This window comes from Amphiura filiformis, chromosome 14, assembly GCF_039555335.1.
Source record: "Amphiura filiformis chromosome 14, Afil_fr2py, whole genome shotgun sequence".
NCBI lineage: Eukaryota > Metazoa > Echinodermata > Ophiuroidea > Amphilepidida > Amphiuridae > Amphiura > Amphiura filiformis.
The window spans coordinates 21,497,870-21,518,620 of NC_092641.1; the positions used below are offsets into that span (position 1 = coordinate 21,497,870).

Genomic DNA, 20,751 nt, shown 5'->3' on the forward strand with positions numbered 1-20,751 from the left:
TCCCCATACTATGATTCCACCACCATCTCCCTGGACTCTAGGCAGGAGACAATCATCAAGCAGGGCTTGACCAACCTGTCTTCGGACCTTGAATCGGCCATCTTGTCTGTAGAGGAGGAACCGGGCGTCGTCACTGAAGATCACATAACACCAGTAGCCTACTGTCAAATCCCTTTGTCTCTGTGACCGAAGCAAGCGCGCATGCCGATGTTATTTGGTCATCTTGCGCGAAAACATGCACAGGCGAGTTTATGGACCTCAGTCATTCTGTTCGTAGCCGAGATGCAGGCTTCGTGCGGCCATTGCGGCAAAGTCTCAGGAGATATCGGTCTTTCCTGGCGGTTGTCTTTTGGGGCCGACCTGACCTTGGTCTAGGTATAGTATCTTTCGACGTCTCTTTAAAATTTTAGAAACTGCACCTTAGGTAATTCCTAAAGCGGCACCAATATCCTTCTGTTTGTAGCCGCGATTACGTAAGTCAATGACGCGGGCGTATAAATCTGCGCTAAACTCGCACCCCATGATCAGAAATATTGTATACAACAGGCAGATGCAACAAAGTTAAGCTGGTTTCTTCAAACGGTAATACAAAAGCCAATGTAACCTTATGAATCATATCGCGAAAATAACTGCAAAAAGGATGCCCGATGGTTCATTAGTCAGGCATAAGAACCCATTGTCCTACATTAAGTATTGTGTGATATGGAATGGTACCTAAGACCTTGCCAGATACCCGTGATCCATTTTGCATGGTTGATGGGTCATTGATGGTAAGAAATCTGCACTTAAAAACAGGGCTACGCAAAAAAATAAAAATATTCCAAACTTTTGTCCATGACTGTAGTTTAAACTATGTTTTCGTAAAGGCATGTAACTTGGTGTGACGTTCTTGCTAAATAAAAAAAAACCTAAGACAGGATTGCAAAACATTACGTTTCACTACCTGAAGAGAATTGATCAAAAATTGAATTCCCTCTCCTTAGGTTAGTATCTGTCAATGAATTGACAACACCACCAAGCTCTCATTATAGCGAGAGGCAGTTTTTGCCACACATCGGTCAATGAGTTACATAAAAATGACATTGTGTAGTATTTAGTTCCCAGGAAGTGAATTTTGCCTGAGGCAATTTGTGGTTAAATGTTAATCCCTCACTATAAGAGTTATTACCGTCGATTTGGTTGCAAAAGGAGGTGACACGTGGTCAATTCTGTAAAGGCAGACCTAATGAAAAAAGTCACATAGGACATAGCTTCAGCCTAAAGGTCCTGAGACAAACCTTTTTTTTTGGGGGGGGGGGGCCTAACAGTGACGTACGAGGTGGGGTCAATGAATTCGTTGTCGGCTGGTGCTGTGTAAACCAGGCATGCCGCAGTTGTTTGCAAGTCAGGTTTCAGCAAGTCGCTTATTTATTAAAATTTATCTTGGTTTTTGATTTAAAAATAACCATATCTAATATATTTCTGTATAGTATCTGTGTGTGTATACAATTCCTAGTGATTAGTTCTCTTAAATTTTAATTTAGTCTCAGCTTTTAAACAAAAAATGTTTGGATTCATATAATCTAGTTCAAACTGTGACATTATCTAACATATCAAATGAATAACCTTTAAAATTCAACCCACACTTAATTAATTTACAAATTGAAAATGTCTTATATTTCGTTGTGACACTTTTCTGTGATTAAAATCGGTAAATCTATCTGTAGGATTAGAAGATCAATTTCTAAATGTAAACTATAAATCATTATCTCTGTAACTTTACCCAATGTCTACGTAAATTGGGGTTTTTATATTAAAAATGTTTGTGTTAATTATTGGTTATATTTTGCTTTACTTTGCTTGACAACTTTCGCTCTCCTCCAGCGTACCTCTTTGGTTCGGTTGGCTAGGGCACACCGACACCGCCTGGCTATTAATTATTTGGTGCAGAAGGGACACTAAAATGAATACACGGGATCGATACACGTGAATTGCTATGCGAAAATCTTCGTATACCGGGTTAGAAAATGATGAATATCTCCCGTTATGATTTTTTCTCAAGAAACCAGATTTGGTCTCATACACTTGAAAATACGTGTTGAACAGATATGATAGTCGCTAGAATGCGCTTTGAAAATTGGCCGTGCGCTTTGAACTCAAAATCTAACCAAAACTCTAATTTTATATTGCGTTGGTCCAGTATGGCTACAGCGTGTAGTACAGCTGCACTCACTACTAGGCAGTATAAAAGTCGATGACCATTGACCTCAATGGGGTATACAAGCTTATTCACGCACAACCAAGATCAATACCCGGCTATTGTGAGTAGCCTTCAGTCATGTCCCTCGACTAATTATTCGTCTCAAAGAGCTTCAACCAAATGGCCAATCGTGGCTGTGGATTCAACCTACCATGGCGATTTCTGCCATGAAGATATAGGGTCGATGACACTGTGTAGGGCGTCGTGCTAGTATAACCATGATAACGAAGATCGCCGATTTAAATTAGACCAGATGCACTGTTTTTTTAACGCTTATGTGCGCTAGCTGCTCTGGGGAAAGATTAAAATTCATTCACCCTATCAACCTAGATAAATAAGTATAATAACTTTCAAGATTGGAAATAAACATTCTTAAATCCACTCACCTGACATTCTTTTTCTTGAATTAATTTGAGTACATCATCAGTAAGATGATAATCTTTGCAGTGGCATCAGTAAATACATAGATATATGATCCTGGAAGACTAATATTCAATGCTATAAGTATTGCTCCTACGCTCATCTCCGGGCAGTCGCCTCCTCCTTGAACATAGAGGTCTTGTAACTGCCTCTGAAAAACATCAGGGTTATCTGTTTTTGTGATTGGTCCGATTTCTGTAGTAAAGAAAAAGGAAAGAAATAGGCCCTAAGATGATTAATGTTTTTTTTTTTTTTTTTTTTTTTTTTTTTTTTTTTTTTGAGTTTTTTGAGACGCACACTACAAACTAATACGATATTGTTCCTAATTAACAGCCATGCTTAATATCCCCATAATTGTGAAAGAGTTACCAAAATGCAGACATATGCATTAGACTGGCATTTACTGCACGTCTGACATCGCGAAATTAAATGCATGGACAAAACTCGGCTTCAATCCTGTTCAATGCCAAATTGCTGTCGAATTTTCATTTAAAAAAACTATTTTAAAATGTACTTAAATATGCAGTTTCAGAGTGAAGTGAATCCATATTATACGGATAAATCACTGTGAGCGTACATTATTTACTTTGGCCAATTTTCATAATGGTAAATTTCCTATTTCGCCCGTGTTATGGTAAGCGGGACGTTTATTAGGAACAATATAGTACGCAATGCAAATAGTGTGAGAAATGTATTTCTCCTGCCACAAAGTTGCGGCATTTTTAAAGTAGACTAAATAATACTCTAGATTTGGGAGTGATGTTGTTGTTAAGGAACATCCATAAAAAATATGACCTAAAAATAAGAGTGAAAGAAGCTAAATAATCACAGAAATTGATATAAAGTAATTTTCCCTCTTTATATCTAGAAAAATGCCAAATATGTTTTTAATTCAGAATGAGCCAGATATGGGATTCGAACCCAGGATCTTTAGGTTATGAATTACTAATACCATAGAACAATACCTGGAAGCGGCAATAGAAATTAGCATGAGGCCGCATTCATATGTAAATAGCGTATTGTTATTTAAATTTGTGCCCAGACGTATTGAGGGCGACAGTCATATTATCCAGACAGAGAATGGCTTGATGCACCAGGCATGTCAAATTGCTGAGTGAATGTGTATAAATCCCCTTTCTGTATAGGTAATAAGCTAGTGTATTTCGTGTTCCAGTTTGTTATAACAAAAAATAAGTATTATATTAAATATACAGCCTGTCTCAAAAAAAATAATGCACACACGCTGGTGTTGATGCGTCTAATGCGAAGGGGGAGTGCATTAGACGCATCAACATCAGCTATCATTGATTTACATGTACCAGACCTATTCCCCTAGTAAAAGTGGCACAATTGTGATTTTACCCTTTCGTTGTTAACTAAACATATCTCGAGATTAAAAAGAGCAAATTGAACAGGCTAAACGGCATTTGAGAGCTAAGTCTATGCCCTTGACGTTGATGTAAGCATTATGTCACAACGGTATTTTCTAATTGCCAAAGAGGGCGCTTTTCACTTGCACAATTTTTTTTGAGACAGGCTGTATTAAGTGTATAAACTTTGAAATTGACGTGAATTTGAAGTGCAGAGCTCCAAATCTAGCTAAATCGTGTAGTGTGAAATCATGCTGTGTGACCCCCTCTGCGTGGTAGAATTATATTCATAAAACATTGAATTTAACAGATAATATGGGCAGACAACCACGTTTTATCAGCATTTAAAAGATATATTAATTAACAAAGATAAATAATCAATAATACAAATGACAATTTAACTAGTAAACCGGGCTAGTAAACAAGTCTGAAATCTTAAAATGTTGCCACGTGATTTCCCGAACACATGATATGTCAACATGTGACCATTATTCAGATTTACCGTAAGTATTTGGAGTATGGTGCACGGCTTGCAGGCAACTGTGTATTTCTTTACATCCGTATAGAATCAATAATTCATGCTGGGAGCCAAGTAACATTCTGTCTGCTTAGTGCAGATTGGTATTTTATTTTACTTGAGAGCATAATAGAAATACATGAAGACTAATAAGGCGCCATGATGGAAAGCTATGGAAGGTCAGGTCGAGTATCAAAGGTTATTGTAACTTCAAATACTACTTGTGTTTCACACCTTGCCTCTGTCACGTATTTCCTTCATATTATTGACAGCAAGTCCTAATTTTGACTTTGCTATTGAAAAATGTCATTTCATATCAAATTAGTAGACTTTCTTTGAAAAAAACATATCACTGGTGCCTGATGGGAATACCCGTCCGCCATTTCATTAAACTGGATCGTTTTCGCCTGGTTTGTGCCCAGATGTATTGGGGCGCGCTATACTCTCATTGAACAGGCAAAGTTCGCAAAACTAACAACGTTGTTATTTGCCAATATCAATTAACATGATCCAAGGGGTCGAACATGAATTATTCATAACGGGTCGATAACTGGCCTCACTTTCTAGCTAGTAAACCAGCGGAATTTTTCATAGGTTTTGCGTTGCTAATAGAACGACCGTGAATTTAGTGTCACCCCCTTGCTAATACCTCTGTACCAAATAGTGAGTTGCTAGAACTGTAATTTTAATCTTTGATAACCTTGGCTGAATAAATCAATACTGCTGTGTCGAATTATCAGCTAAATAGGATGCGCAATCAAGTACCATAGAATAACAGTAAATAATAAATAAACTGTCAATGAAGTGCATGATAGCGAATACGTCAATAAATATAAAAATAAATTAGTAAATAAATAGCACAGGTAGACCTTGCAGTCAATATTGTTCGTTCATATGATGGGTATAGAATATAGAGCTAACACCTCAACTACTTGTTGTTTTTTTCAAAATATGATAGTAATGGAAAGAAACGGCCAAAAGTTCGTAATTTTTCGTCATTTCGATTTGTTTACAGAACGACAAAAATATGCATCAGCTCTTCCACAAATCAATCACAGCCGATTATAAATGCGGAAGTAACGTACATTTTGATTGGCGGTTAATATCCATATGATTGTATTTTAACCAATCATGCTCGTTCTTTATAACGCTGAATAATTTATGAACTTCTAATTATTGGACAGTTCCTTGTAAATGCGAACATTTTGATTGGAGGGAAATATCCATATCTTAGTATTAGCCACTCATAATCGTTCTTAATACCGTGGAATAATTTACGATGGCTCATAATTGTTGCACGAGTAACGTACATTTCCATTGGAGGTAAATATCCACATATTGGTAATTTAGCCAATCATGATCATTCTTTATAACGCTGAACAATTTACGATGCGATTTTTGAGTGATTTAAATCAAACTTCATGATAAAAAAAAACCTTAAATTAACATTTCAGTGAATCTGCAAACTATACTCTAAATACAATTAAAGTTCGATATAAAGTTCAAATAAAGAAGGCTCAAATCATTTCCTAGGAGCAAGAGGGGCCAAGAGGTCATGGTCTGTAATCCAAAAACCTGAGGTATAATACACTTATATAGCACCCAGGTGGCCTATTTTTAAGAGCAAATTCCTTATTAGTGCCACTTTGTGGCAAACATAATTTCAAAGGATCAGACTTTTTTATTATCGCGTTTCAAAAACAGAAATCAGTTGAGTGTCACGTCATTTCATTCAATGTTAGTGTTCGAGCATTTCTAAAATCCCACGGTGAAAAACACTTCGCTTTGCATGCTGGTCACCGCATGCACAATGATAACAGGTAGGAAAACATGCAAATCAGATTCTGATCCGTAGGGAACAAACCAAAAGTTCGATGACGTCCTATAAACGCAAGTCGCTTCGTCAGGGGGAGAAGATGATTAGTTAAAATATCGGTCACTATGTCACTATGCGCTACCCCGCCCCATCTAACAAAATTATTTATACTGAACAATGCTGAAGTATATTTAATAGCACGCTGTACTTACCAGGATCATGGAAAGGCACCAATACAAAGTTATACAAAGGCGATGCATCTCTGCTGTCTAACGATGTATCCAAAATCCGCCTTGCTCCTTCAATAACTTGCACCAAGTCATCGCTCATAGAACCAGTCACATCAAATACAAATGCCAGTGTTGTTCCTCCAACTGGTATATCTGGTCCTGTGCTTTCTAGAAAGTTTGTTGTTACCAAAGATGCTTGCGTTGCTAAAACATCAGGGACAAATATATTTAGAGATATTGTAAATATTTCTTTGGCTTATGCATTTTGGCTTATACTTTTTGTGCTGAGCTGTTTTGATGTACTGGATGTTACTGTCCTGCAAAATTTGTGGGAGAAGTAGCATTTTGAGTTGAAATCAAGTTTTTGACCTCTGTGACCCCTACGTGACAATTGACCCCACGACTTTCAGGTGACATGTAGGGACATGGTCAGTGATGGTTGTGACGAAGTTAGGTCAAAATCGGTGTTAGCATGTCAGTGCTAGAGCAAATGTGATGGTCGACAGAAGAAGAAGAAGAAGAAGAAACTAGACTTAGCTGTGGTCTAAGACCACGAACACAGCCGTGTTGTGACCCTTAATGACCTTTTGACCCCAAAATCTACGAAAACCCCATAGGCATTGGCTTATGTCAATGCATGTGTGCTATAGTATCACTCAGCCATGTTATTTGTGACAGAAGGACATTTTGAATGTTTTCGTCTTGGACCGAAGTGACCCCTTAATGACATTTGATTCCCAAATAAAAAATTCCACATATACATTAGGTAAACGTAATTCATGTGTGCACATTCATTCAATGTGTACACATGAATTATGCTTTTCTAATGTATATGTGGTATTTTTTTTATTTGGGGTCAAAGGGCATTAGGGGTCACTTTCGGTCCAAGACGAAAAACATTCAAAATGTACCTTCTGCCACAAATAACATAGCAGAGTGATACTATGTGCACACATGCTTATGCTTATGCTTATGGGGTTTTCGTAGATTTGGGGGTCAAAGGTCATTAAGGGCGCAACACGGCTGTGTTCGTGGTCTTAGACCACAGCTAAGTCTAGTTCTTTCTTACACAGCCGTGACATACGGCTGTGTCTTTTTTCATACAGGAACTTCTTCTTCTTCTTTCTTTCTTTCTTCTTTTGTCGACCTTTACATTTGCTCTAGCACTGACATCCGTACACCAATTTTTACTTAACTTGGTCACAATCATCACTCACTATGCCCCTACATGTCACATGAAATTCGTGGGGTCAAAGGTCACGTAGGGGTCACAGAGGTCAAAAACGTGATTTCAGCTCAAAATGGTACTTCTCCCACAAATTACGTAGGACAGTAACGCCACTTGCACACCTGTACTGTTATTACCCAGCGTCTATAAATCATACACAGTTTTGAGGTCAAATGTCATTAAGGGGTCACTTCCGGTATAAAACCAAATTCCTTCAAAAAATTTTATTAGCTAAGAAAAACATAGGAGAGTGACGTTATGTGCACACATTAATTATGTTTTCCTAATGTATATGTGGTATTTTTTTATTTGGGGGTCAAAGGTCATTATAGGATCACTTCCGGTCTAAGACAAAAAACATTCAAAATGTCCCTTCTGTCACAAATAACATGGCAGAGTGATACTATGTGCACACATGCATTGACATAAGGCCGTGTGGGGTTTTCGTAGATTTGGGGGTCAAAGGTCATTAAGGGTTCACAACACGGCTGTGTTCGTGGTCTTTGACCACAGCTAATTCTTTCTTCTTTCTTCTTCTGCCGACCATTACATTTGCTCTAGCATTTACATGCATGCATCGATTTTGACCTAACTTGGTCACTATCATCACTGACAATGTCCCTACATGTCGCATGAAATTCGTGGGGTCAAAGGTGACGTAGGGGTCACAGACGTCAAAAATGTGATTTCAACTCAAAATGCTACTTCTCCAACAAATTTCTCAGGACAGTAACGCCACTTGCACACATGCTTTGTTATTACCCAGTGTCTATATTTCATACACAGATTTGAGGTCAAAGGTCATTAAGGGGTCACTTCCGGTATAAAACCAAATTTCTTCAAAAATTTTTATTAGATAATAAAAACATAGGAGAGTGACGGTATGTGCACACATGAATTATGTTTATCTAGTCTATATGTGGTATTTTTTACTTGGGGTGCTACTTCAAGATGCTACTTCTCCCGCAAATTACGAAGGACGGCGACGCAACCTGCGCACATGCATTGCTATTACCCAGTGTCTATAAATCATACACAGATTTGAGGTCAAAGGTCATTAAGGGGTCACTTCAGGTATAAAACGAAATTCCTTCAAAAAATTTTATTAGCTAAGAAAAACATAGGATAGTGACGTTATGTGCACACATGAATTATGTTTTCCTAATGTATATGTGGTATTTTTTATTTGGGGTCAAAGGTCATTAAGGGTCACTTCCGGTATGAAACGAAATAGCTTCAAAATGCTACTTCTCCCACAAATTACATAGGACGGTGATGCAACTTGCACACATGCATTGCTATTACCCAGTGTCTATGAATCATACACAGATTTGAGGTCAAAGGTCATTAAGGGGTCACTTCCGGTATAAAATAAAATTCCTTCAAAATTTTTTATAAACTAAGAAAAACATAGGACAGTGACGGTATGTGCACACATGAATTATGTTTACCTTGTGTATATGTGGTATTTTTTTATTTTAGGTCAAAGGTCATTAAGGGGTCACTTTCGGTATAAAACCAAATTCCTTCAAAAATTTTTATTAGCTAAGAAAAACAGGAGAGTGACGGTATGTGCACACATGAATTATGTTTACCTAATGTACATGTGGTATTTTTTTATTTTGGGTCAAAGGTCATTAAGGGATCACTTCCGGTCTAAGACAAAAACATTCAAAATGTCCCGTCTGTCACAAATAACATGGCAGAGTGATACTATGTGCACACATGCATTGACATAAGGCAATGCCTGTGGGGTTTTCGTAGATTTTGGGGTCAAAGGTCATTAGGGGGTCACAACACGGCTGTGTTTGTGGTCTTAGACCACAGCTAAGTCTAGTTCTTCTTCTTTCTTCTGCCGACCATTACATTTGCTCTAGCACTCACATGCATGCACCGATTTTGTTGGCCTAACTTGGTCAAAATCATCACTGACCATGCCCCTACATGTCACAGGTCAAAGGTCACGTAGGGGTCACAGGGGTCAAACACGTGATTTCAACTAAAAATGCTACTTCTCCCACAAATTTGCAGGTCATGACAGTAATGCAACTTTCACATATGCATTGTTATTACCCAGTGTCTATAAATCATACACAGATTTGAGGTCAAAGGTCATTAAGGGGTCACTTCCGGTCTAAAACCAAAATCCTTCAAAAAATGTTGTTAGCTAAGAAAAACATAGGAGAGTGACGGTATGTACACACATGAATTATGTTTACCTAATGTATATATGGTAGTTTTTTATTTGGAGTCAAAGGTCATTAAGGGGTCACTTCCGGTCCAAGACGAAAAAACATGCAAAATGTCCCTTTTGTCACAAATAACATGGCAGGGTGATACTATTTGCACATATGCATTGACATAAGGCAATGCCCGTGGAGTTTTCGTAGATTTTCGGGTCAAAGGTCATAAAGGAGTCACAACACGGCTGTGTTCGTGGTCTTAGACCACAGCTAAGTCTAGATCTTCTTTCTTACACAGCCGTGACGTTAGTCACGCCTGTGTCTTTTTTCTTACAGGATCTTCTTCTTACACAGGCGTGACATACGGCTGTGTCTTTTTTCTTACAGGATCTTCTCCTTTCTTCTTCTTCTTCTTCTTCTTCTTCTTCTTCTGTCGACAATTACATTTGCTCTAGCACTGACATGCTTACACTGATTTTGACCTAACTTGGTCACAACCATCACTGACCATGCCCCAACATGTCACATGAAACTCGTGGGGTCAAATGTCACGTAGATGTCACAGGGGTCTAAAACGTGATTTCAATCAATCAATCAATCAATCTTTATTTTCATCAATCTCATACAAACATTATAGCATTATTATATACAATTATTGTGTATTAACAAGATTTGATGAAGGTAGGTACATCACAAAGCCGAGGCCTGATAACGATGTACCACCTTTTAACTAACAAATAATTATAATTTAATCAAAACAACGAATATACACATAAACATAAATAAAAACAAAGAACCCATCTTAATTTACCATAATACAATTTTAAGCAAACAAATATTTTAGCAGTAGTATAATATCAAGTAGTATAGTGAATAACATAGAGTCAGCACAATTATGAATTATAAGAACCCATCTTAATCTACCATAATACAATTTTAAATAGGCAAATATTTTAGCAGTAGTGTAGTATCAAATAGTATAGTGAATAACATAGATTCAGCACAACATGAATTGTGACATTATTTGTTATCTTTTAGATACCTTAACTCAAAATGCTACTTCTCACACAAATTTCGCATGACAGTAACGCCACTTACGCACATGCATTGTTATTACCTAGAGTCTATAAATCATACACAGATTTGAGGTCAAAGGTCATTGAGGGGTCACTTCCGGAAAAAAACTAAATTCCTTAAAAATTTTTATTAGCTACGAAAAACATAGGGAAGTGACAGTATGTGCGCACATGAATATGTTAACCTAATGTATATGTGATATTTTTTTATTTGGGGTCAATGGTCATTAAGGGGTCACTTCCGGTATAAAACGAAATACCTTCAAAATGCTACTTCTCCAACAAATTACATAGGACGGTGACGCAACTTGCGCACATGCATTGCTATTACCCAGTTTCTATGAATCATACACAGATTTGAGGTCAAAGGTCATTAAGGGGTCACTTCCGGTATAAAACCAAAAAAAATTATTAGCTAAGAAAAACATAGGAGAGTGACGGTATGTGCACACATGAATTATGCTTATCTAAGGTAGATGTGGCATTTTTTTTATTTGGGGTCAAAGGTCATTAAGGGGTCACTTCCAGTCCAAGACGAACAACATTCAAAATGTCCCTTCTGCCAAAAGAACATAGCAGAGTGATACTATGTGCACACATGCATTGACATAAGCCAATGCTTATGGGGTTTTCGTAGATTTGGGGGTCAAAGGTCATTAAGGGTCACAACACGGCCGTGTTCGTGGTCTTAGACCACAGCTAAGTCTAGTTCTTTCTTCTTTACACAGCCGTAACATACGGCTGTGTATTTTTTCTTACAGGATCTTCTTTCTTTCTTTCTTCTGTCGACCTTTACATTTGCTCTAGCACTGACATCCATACACCGAATTTGACCTAACTTGGTCACAATTATCACTGACCAAGCCCCTACATGTCACATGAAACTTGTGGGGTCAAAGGTCACGTAGGGGTCACAGATGTCAAAAACGTGATTTCAACTCAAAATGCTACTTTTGCCACAAATTTCGCAGGACAGTAACGCCACTTGCACACATGCATTGTTATTACCCATTGTCTATAAATCATACACAGATTTGAGGTCAAAGGTCTATAAGGGATCACTTCCGGTATAAAACCAAATTCCTTCAAAAACTTTTATTAGCTAAGAAAAACATAGGAGAGTGACGGTATGTGCACACATGAATTATGTTTACCTCATGTATATGTGGTATTTTTTTATTTGAGGTCAAAGGTCATTATGGGGTCAATTCCGGTATAAAACGAAATAGCTTCAAAATACTACTTCTCCCACAAATTACGTAGGACGGTGATGCAACTTGCTCACATGCATTGCTATTACACAGTGTCTATGAATCATACACAGATTTGAGGTCAAATGTCACTAAGGGGGCACTTCCGGTATAAAACCATATACCTTCAAAAAAATTTATAAGCTAAGAAAAACATAGGAGAGTGACGGTATGTGCACACATGAATTATGTTTACCTTATGTATATGTGGTATTTTTTGTTTGAGGTCAAAGGTCATTAAGGGGTCACTTCCGGTATAAAACGAAAAACCTTCAAAATATTTTATTTGATAAGAAAAACATAGGACAGTAACGGTATGTTCACACATGAATTATGGTTACCCAATTCATATGTGGTATTTTTTTTTTTTTTTCAAAGGTCATTAAGGGGTCACTTTCGGTATAAAACAAAATTCCTTCAAAAAAATTTATTAGCTAAGAAAAATATAGGAGAGTAACGGTATGTGCACACATGAATTATGTTTACCTAAAGTATATGTGGTATTTTTTTTATTTGGGGTCAAAGGTCATTAAGGGATCACTTCTGGTATAAAACGAATTTTTTTTTTTTAATCAGCCAAGAAAAACGTAGCACAGTGACGGTACATTCACACATGAACTGATGTTACTCAGTGTATACGTGGTATTATTTTATTTGGGGTAAAATGTCAATGAGGGGTCACTTCCGGTCTGAGATGAATAACCTTCAAAATGTCCCTTCTGCCACAAATAACATGGCAAATTGATGCCACGTGCACATACATGCATTGACATTAGCCAATGCCTATAAGGTTTTCATAGATTTAGGGGTCAAAGGTCATTAAGGGGTCACAACATGGCTGTGTTCGTGGTCTTAGACCACAGCTATGGCTAGTTTCTTCTTCTTCTTTTGTCGACCTTTACATTTGCTCTAACACTGACATGCTTACGCCTATTTTGACCAAACTTAGTCATAATCATCACTGACTATGCCCCTACATGTCACATGAAATTCGTGGAATTACAGGTCACGTAGAAGTCACTTGCGCACATGCATTGTTATTACTCAATGTTTGTAACTCATACACAGATTTGAGGTCAAATGTCTTAAGGGGTCATTTTCGGTGTCAAACCAAATACCTTAGGTCCAAAGGCCATTAAAGGGTCACTTCCGGTATAAAACGAAATACTTTCAAAATGCTACTTCTCCCACAAATTACGTAGGACAGTGACGCAACGTTCACACATGCATTGCTATAAACTAATATATATGAATCATACAAAGATTTGCGGTCACAAGTCATTAAGGGGTCACTTCGGGTGTACAACCCAATACTTTCAAAACATTTTATTAGCTAAGAAAAACATAGGAGACTAACGGTGTGTTCACATATGAATTATGTTTACCTAATGTATATGTGATATTTTTTATTTAGGACCAAAGGCCATTAAGGAGTCACTTCCGGTATAAAACGAAATACCTTCAAAATGCATTGCTATAACGCAGTGTCTATGAATCATACACAGATTTGAGGTCAAAGGTCATGGTCACTTCCGGTATAAAACCAAATACCTTCAAAAAATTGTATTAGCTAAGAAAACATAGCAGAGTGACGGTGTGTTCGCATATGAATTGTGTTTACCCAATGTATATGTGATATTTTTTATTTAGGACCTAAAGGCCACTAAGGGGTCACTTCCGGTATAGAACAAAATACCTCCATAATGCTACTTCTCCCACAAATTACGAAGGAGGTTGACGCAACTTGCACACATGTATTGTGATAACAGTGTCTATAACTCGTCATTGATTTTTATTAGCTACAAAACATAAGAGAGTGACAGTATGTTCACAAATGAATTGTGTTTACCCAACGTATATGTAATATTTTTTTTTATTTAGGGTCAAATGTCATAAATGGGTCGCTTCCGGTATAAAATAAAATGCTACTTCTCCCATAAATTACGTAGGGCAGTGGCGCAACTTGCACACATACAATGCTATAACCCAGTGTCTATGAATCGTACAGAGATTTGGGGTCAAAGGTCATTAAGGGGTCACTTCCGGTATAAAAATTATCAGGCAAGAAAAATATAGCACAGTGACGATATATTCGCACATGAATTGATGTTACGCAGTGTGCACTAGTTTTGTTTTTGTTTTTATTTGGGGTCAAATGTCATTTCCAGTCAACCAAATCCAATTGGAGACAATTGTTATTTGGTGATGTTCTAGAGGGTCCACTCAAACTACCCAAAGTATTTGCTATGATGTTATCTGAATGCCTACTTTTCCCAGGTTGTTTCTTCTGATTTCTCTCTAAGTAATACAGTAAGAAATAGCAAAAAGATCCTCCGATCTTACTGATATTTCAGCACAATACTATGATGTACTCCAGTAAAATTTTCACCACACCCTAAAATATATATACCAAATCATTAAATTCAGATGTAGTTTTTTTTAAGTAAACAACATGAAATCTTACCTTGTGTATGGTATCCTTGTTGACAGAAAACAAGAAGCATCACAAAAATGCTTTCTGAGAAAATCCAAATAACACTGTTCCACCCATTTTTGTACCACGTAAAAATGCACATGGCAAAATATATCTGTAATTACAAAATGGCAAAATGCATGTGTAATCACAAAACCTTGCACAGAAAGAACATTGACAAGCATTGGTTTCGCCACCATTGATAATTTAATACCAGATCGGGGTGCTAGAGCTATTATATACATCAAAGAGACCAATAAAATTATTCATTATGTTCGGAGCATACGTGGTCAGAACTAACTCACATGTTCTATTATATGCAAAAACTAACCGAGATTGTTCTCCAGTAATCACTTCCTGATGGAAGTATTATAATAGATCAATGTTGACACAACTTACACGATTTCAATTTTTTTTTAAATGGACATCCTGTATTAAAGTGGCAAGAACCAAAACAAAATGTTTATTGAATAAGTTCATCAGGTTTGTTGGTTAAATAAAATAACTGACATTATGCTTGACAAAACCAAGTGAAATTTTAACTCACTACAATATCTCGTCCTACGCATCGGAGGACTGATCTTAGACCCACCCAAAGGATAAACGAGACAAGGAGAAAACAGGACATTGCATCTACGAAATTGGATGCAAAAATTGTGATCAGTCTTATGTTGGCGAAACTTTGCGCATGTTTGGAACTAGAATGGCAGAACACAAAGCTGAAGTCAATAAGGCCACCAACAAAAATACACCCGCTCAGAACGCAAGTTATCAGAAAAGGAACAGACTAAATCAGCAATATCTGATCATGTTGCACGGGCCAACCATGTAATAAATTGGGATGAATCAAAGATCCTTGGGCGGGAGCACGACATGAGGTCTAGAGAGGTTCGAGAAGCCATGGAGATAAGAAGAAGGGGGAGTAAGACCTTGAACAGAGAGGAGGGCACATACTTCCTAAGCCACGTTTACGACCCACTTTTGAAGACTGGAAAAGAGGTTAAACAACACCGGAAACCAGTCTCAAGTGGATCAGATGACCAGATCAGTCATACCTGATGAAGTCCTCCGATGCGTAGGACGAAATATTGTAGTGAGTTAAAATTTCACTTGGTTTTGTCAAGCATAATGTCAGTTATTTTAAAAATGTTTGTCCTCAAAAATAAATGAAACTCATATTATTCATTTTAATTATGAGTCAGAAGAAGTCAAATTCTTTCATGTGTTTGTTGCTGCTGTTGTTTTTTTTTTTTTTTTTCGTTGTTGTTGTTTTTAGGTTTTTTTTTTTTTTTCATTTTGTTGGTTTTTTAAATAAAACGTACAATTTTAACATAATTTGATATTAGGATGTTAGTGGTTTAATTGAATCATTCTTTCAATACCATAACCTAGTTTAGTTTCCGGTTTTAGTTTATACCATAAATTGGTATTAACTCTTATACGTGTAAAGGATTGTTCTTCTGGAAAGTAGTAAATGAGCCAACGCAGTAATATCCTTTGGTAACTTTTGACCATCCCAGCAAATACACAAATGTTTTAAAACATATTAAACATGTTAAGTTTTGGGTTCTGGTTTAGATAAAAAAAAAAAACGTTTTAGGTTCTGTGACATATACTGGGGTACCCTTGTGTTACATGTCACAAATTGTTGAAAATCAGAGGTGATGTAGCATGAAGTGCTGTAACATTTTTCCATAAATCTATATACAGTTTACATTTTCGGAAAGCTTTAATACGATACAGGGATAATACCTTTTGAGTTCCAAGTTGATATACAGGGTTGCTCAAAATATATACAGGGTGAAACAAAAAAATAAGTGCTAGAAAACTTGTCCATGTACTTTACCTATTTTTTTCACTCAAATCATTTTAGCAATAATAATGATATATTTGAATTAATATTTAGTATAATGACGAAGCGTTCAAAAAATATAGTTTGTTTAAGGTTTTCCTAACGTGAAAATATGCAGGGTGTGCCAAATACCTGTACAAAATTTATAGAAAATATTAAGATGACTGTTTACAGGAAAAAGAAACCCTAAACTACCACCCTAGTACATAGAGTATATAGTATGTTATTTGGGGTTCGCCTTTTCTTTCTCCCCCCCCCCTGTAGTTTGTGGTGTCCCCGTTTGCGAGGTACCCGGATATAATACATCACAAATAATAACATCATTTTTCAATTTTCTTTTTATCAAATCCAAGTGAATATTGGGTAAAATGATGTTAAAACATGACGTTTCGTGCTCCCAATACTCGTCTACTTCCATTTGGAGCATGGCGTTAGTGGTGCTGGTCAGTCGATTAGAGCAAGTTTACAAATTATATCTATTGCCAATCCCGATGTTCTTATTTACGAACAAATAATAATATTTTAGTAGACTTTCTAATATTTAAAACCTTTAAGGTGACGTTTTAATGTCATATCAATTGATTTAAGTAAATCAAACACCTGAACCCGGGACCTGAACATTGTTAAAATGTATCACCTTTTAGTTAAAGTTAATCATTAAGAACATCAACCAATTGCGATGCAATTTGGAGGGCATATACCGTGGGGACCAATTTCACTTTAGACTTAAAACGAGTTGGTAATGACTATGTTTGGCGTAGGCGTGTTTTATATGCTCTAAAGTTTAAAAGAATAAAATAATAGCTTTGTCAATACAAACGAAAACGAAACACATTGTTTCAGAACTAAATACAGTCATGGACAAAAGTTTGGAATATTTTTATTTTTTGCATAACCCTGTTTTTAAATGCAGATTTCTTACCATCAATGACCCATCAGCCATGCAAAATAGATCAGGGTGTCTGCCAAGGTCTTAGGTACCATTCCATATCACACAATACCTAATGTAGGACAATGGCTTCTTATGCCTGACCAATGAACCATCGGGCATCCTTTTTGCAGTTATTTTAGCGATATGATTCATAAGGTTACATTGGCTTTTGCATTACGGTGTAAAGAAACCAGCTTTATTTTGTTGCATCTGTCTGTTGTATACGATATTTCTGATCATGGGGTACGAGTTGAGCGCATATTTATACGCCCGCGTCATCGACTTACGTAATCGCGGCTACAAACAGAAGGATATAGGTGCCGCTTTACGAATTACATAAGGTGCAGTCTCTAAAATTTTGAAGAGACGTCGGGAGACCGGAACTACTACACCTAGACCAAGGTCAGGTCGGCCCCGAAAAACAACCGCCAGGGAAGACCGATCTCTCCTGAGACTTTGCCGCAATGGCCGCAGGAAGTCTGCATCTCGGCTACGAACAGAATGGCTGAGGTCCATAAAAGCGCCTGTTACCAGGAAACTTGTGAACAATAGACTGCTTAGTGCAGGTTTTCGCCCAAGACGACCAATAAGAAAGCCGATACTTCTGCAAAGACATCGGCATGCGCGCTTGCTATCGTCACAGAGACATAGGGATTTAACAGTAGGCCACTGACGTAATGTGATCTTCAGTGAAGAGGCCCGGTTCCTCCTCTACAGCCAAGATGACCGATTCAAGGTCCGAAGACAGGTTGGTCAAGCCCTGCTTGAGGGTTGTATCCTTCCTAGAGTCCAAGGAGATGGTGGTGGAATCACAGTATGGGGAGCATTTTACAGTAGGTCGAAATCACAACACTACATGCTGGAAGGACACATGAACCAGGACCAATACCTGTATGTTCTTGATACAGTTATGCTTCCGTTTGCAAGAAGAGACTTCGGGAACAATTTCGTGATCCAAGATGACAGCATCACGGCGCACAGAACATATGCGTGAGGGAATTCCTTGAAAATGAGAATGTAGAACACCTGATCTGATCGGCTTTGAGCCCGGATATGAACCCTATAGAGAACATATGGGCAGAAATATCCCAGGATAGGTAACATGGACAACCAACCAATCACCCTGCATGAACTTAGACACGCCCTCATTGCTTGCTCGCGAGATATTCCACAAGGGACCTTGGCAAACCTGGACGAGGGAATGTCACGTCGCCTAAATGACCTTGAGCTGATAAGGGGTGGACACACCAAATATTGAGATGTGTTTTCTCAAGCAAGAGGCTTATCTGAACAAATCACAGTGAGAGTTTAATTTTTTGTTTAAACAATTAAGTTTTCTAGTGTCTTTAATCTAATTTTGTGATACAAAGAGACCGCCAAAAACTGTTGCGATTGTGTGGTCTGTCCATTGTAATGCGCTTCCTCAGGTAATTCTTTGTTTAATTGACATACTGTTTGGTGTAAACATCAAAGGACATTCATATCTTTAAATTAAATTCAACTGAGCACTACTCCAGAACAATAAATCTGTTCCTAATATGATTGAAAACTGCAGCTGATACAAAAATAAAAATATTCCAAACTTTTGTCCATGACTGTATAATAGGTTCCACTATAAATTGCGCTTGTACAGAAAATCCGTCAGCTGGGTGCTCCCCAATGAGCGCCGTCAATGCCAACGACCCCTGGTGATGCTGTTTAATTTTGAAACAAATTTTGCGATGGAGGTGGTCTTTCTTTACTTTACTAATCTACATGATTCATCTGAGGTCCCGAGCTCGAATTCTAGCTTTAGTAAGGCTTATGTATAAGAAACCACCACGTTTCCCGGTTCTTTTTCTTTCTAAAACTGGGTCATCTGGTTATTGTTTTTACCAATGAAAAACAATGCAGGTTCTAATCAAACCAAAGTGATATACTCAATAATCTGGAGGTGCACAATTATTTTATTGCTCTCTATGAGCAACACAGAGCTTGACAGCGTAGGGCAAGTCTAGGCTCTTTGCATCCACCAAAGATAATGGTGGCAATTGCACAATGCAGATACAGGCGGCAAAAATAGTGAGCAAAAAAGAATAAAATATTTATTATCATAGAATTATTATTATTATAAAAGCTCATAACTTTGCAACCAACTATGCTATCTAGTAATGGTAGGATGTCAAAAAAGTGCACCTGCTTACTTGGTGATGCATGGATAAGGCGGAGTGTCCAAACAAATCCCTACTGCGAAAGAGGGTAACCCATAGCAAATCACTAAAGAGAAATAAAATAATACGTACAGATTAACTTATTAACTTTTGGCCATTGGGTAATATTTCAGAGTCAAAATTGTGGTAAAACAGGCCCAAAAAGAGTGTTTGTTTGCCCAGATATGGGGTAGAAAGGAGTGGGTCGGTAGGGTTTTTTTCCTTAGATATGTACACGTGTTGCAGCAAGTGGGGTAAGAGAAAATCGCATTCAGCCTTACATTTTGTACCTGTGTCAAACTTTAATGTATTACAAGCTTACCATATAAAGTTAAATCTCTTTGGCAACAAAATCTTGATAAAGATTCAGTATGCATTCGGCGGGTTCAGTATAAATGCATGCTTCTTGCAAGGGTGGTGGGCTGGAAGCCTGTAGTACACAATCCCAGACCATACTTACCTTGCTTGGTTCTCTATATTGATACTGATTGATGGGAAAATATTGTTGGGGAGGGCTGAATGTGAAAAATGAAAGCTGTGATTGCCAGGAATATTAACTTTCAAGTATCATTTGGCATATTTATAGGGAAAAACATAATTTTCTTTTATTTTATATCAGTGTAAAAGAAGTGTTTGATGGTTTTTTTTTTTTTTTTTTTTTTGGGGGTGGTCTTGTGTGGGCAAACAAACACTTTTTTGGCCTAATATCGATCCTAATATCGATCATGCCCAATGAGTCACCCATTGTGATCTCTGAAGTGGCACTTGATGGTCGTAGATAATAAACTCCCGAAAGAAGCTCTCAAGAGGCAATTGGTTCGATAACGGATTTTTCGGTTATGTCCGCAAATGTGTCAAGGATTTGTATCAAGTCGTAGAGCAAAACACTTTTTCTCAAATTCCGTAAGATTCCTTTCCATGTCTCTTGACTAAGCGATTTCCTTTACGCATTAAGGATTTGTTTCGAGGCTAACATA

The 20,751-nt window shown here is 37.4% G+C and overlaps 1 protein-coding gene across 1 annotated transcript; it reads right to left on the reverse strand.

Annotated features, from left to right (window-relative positions):
* Window positions 1–2,645: 2,645 nt before the first annotated feature.
* LOC140169275 (von Willebrand factor A domain-containing protein 7-like) lies at window positions 2,646–11,111 on the reverse strand. Its single transcript, XM_072192531.1, has 3 exons — window positions 11,102–11,111; window positions 6,575–6,796; window positions 2,646–2,854 (listed from the first exon to the last, which is right to left on the reverse strand). The coding sequence occupies exons 1-3, from the start codon at window positions 11,109–11,111 to the stop codon at window positions 2,646–2,648; spliced, it is 441 nt and encodes a 146-aa protein (XP_072048632.1).
* Window positions 11,112–20,751: the final 9,640 nt, after the last annotated feature.

Excerpts from the sequence above, each read along its gene's own strand:
- LOC140169275 (XM_072192531.1), bottom strand. Across the intron at positions 2,855-6,574 it reads GGTGCCTTTCCATGATCCTG|AAATCGGACCAATCACAAAA; the intron begins GTAAGTACAGCG and ends TCTTTACTACAG.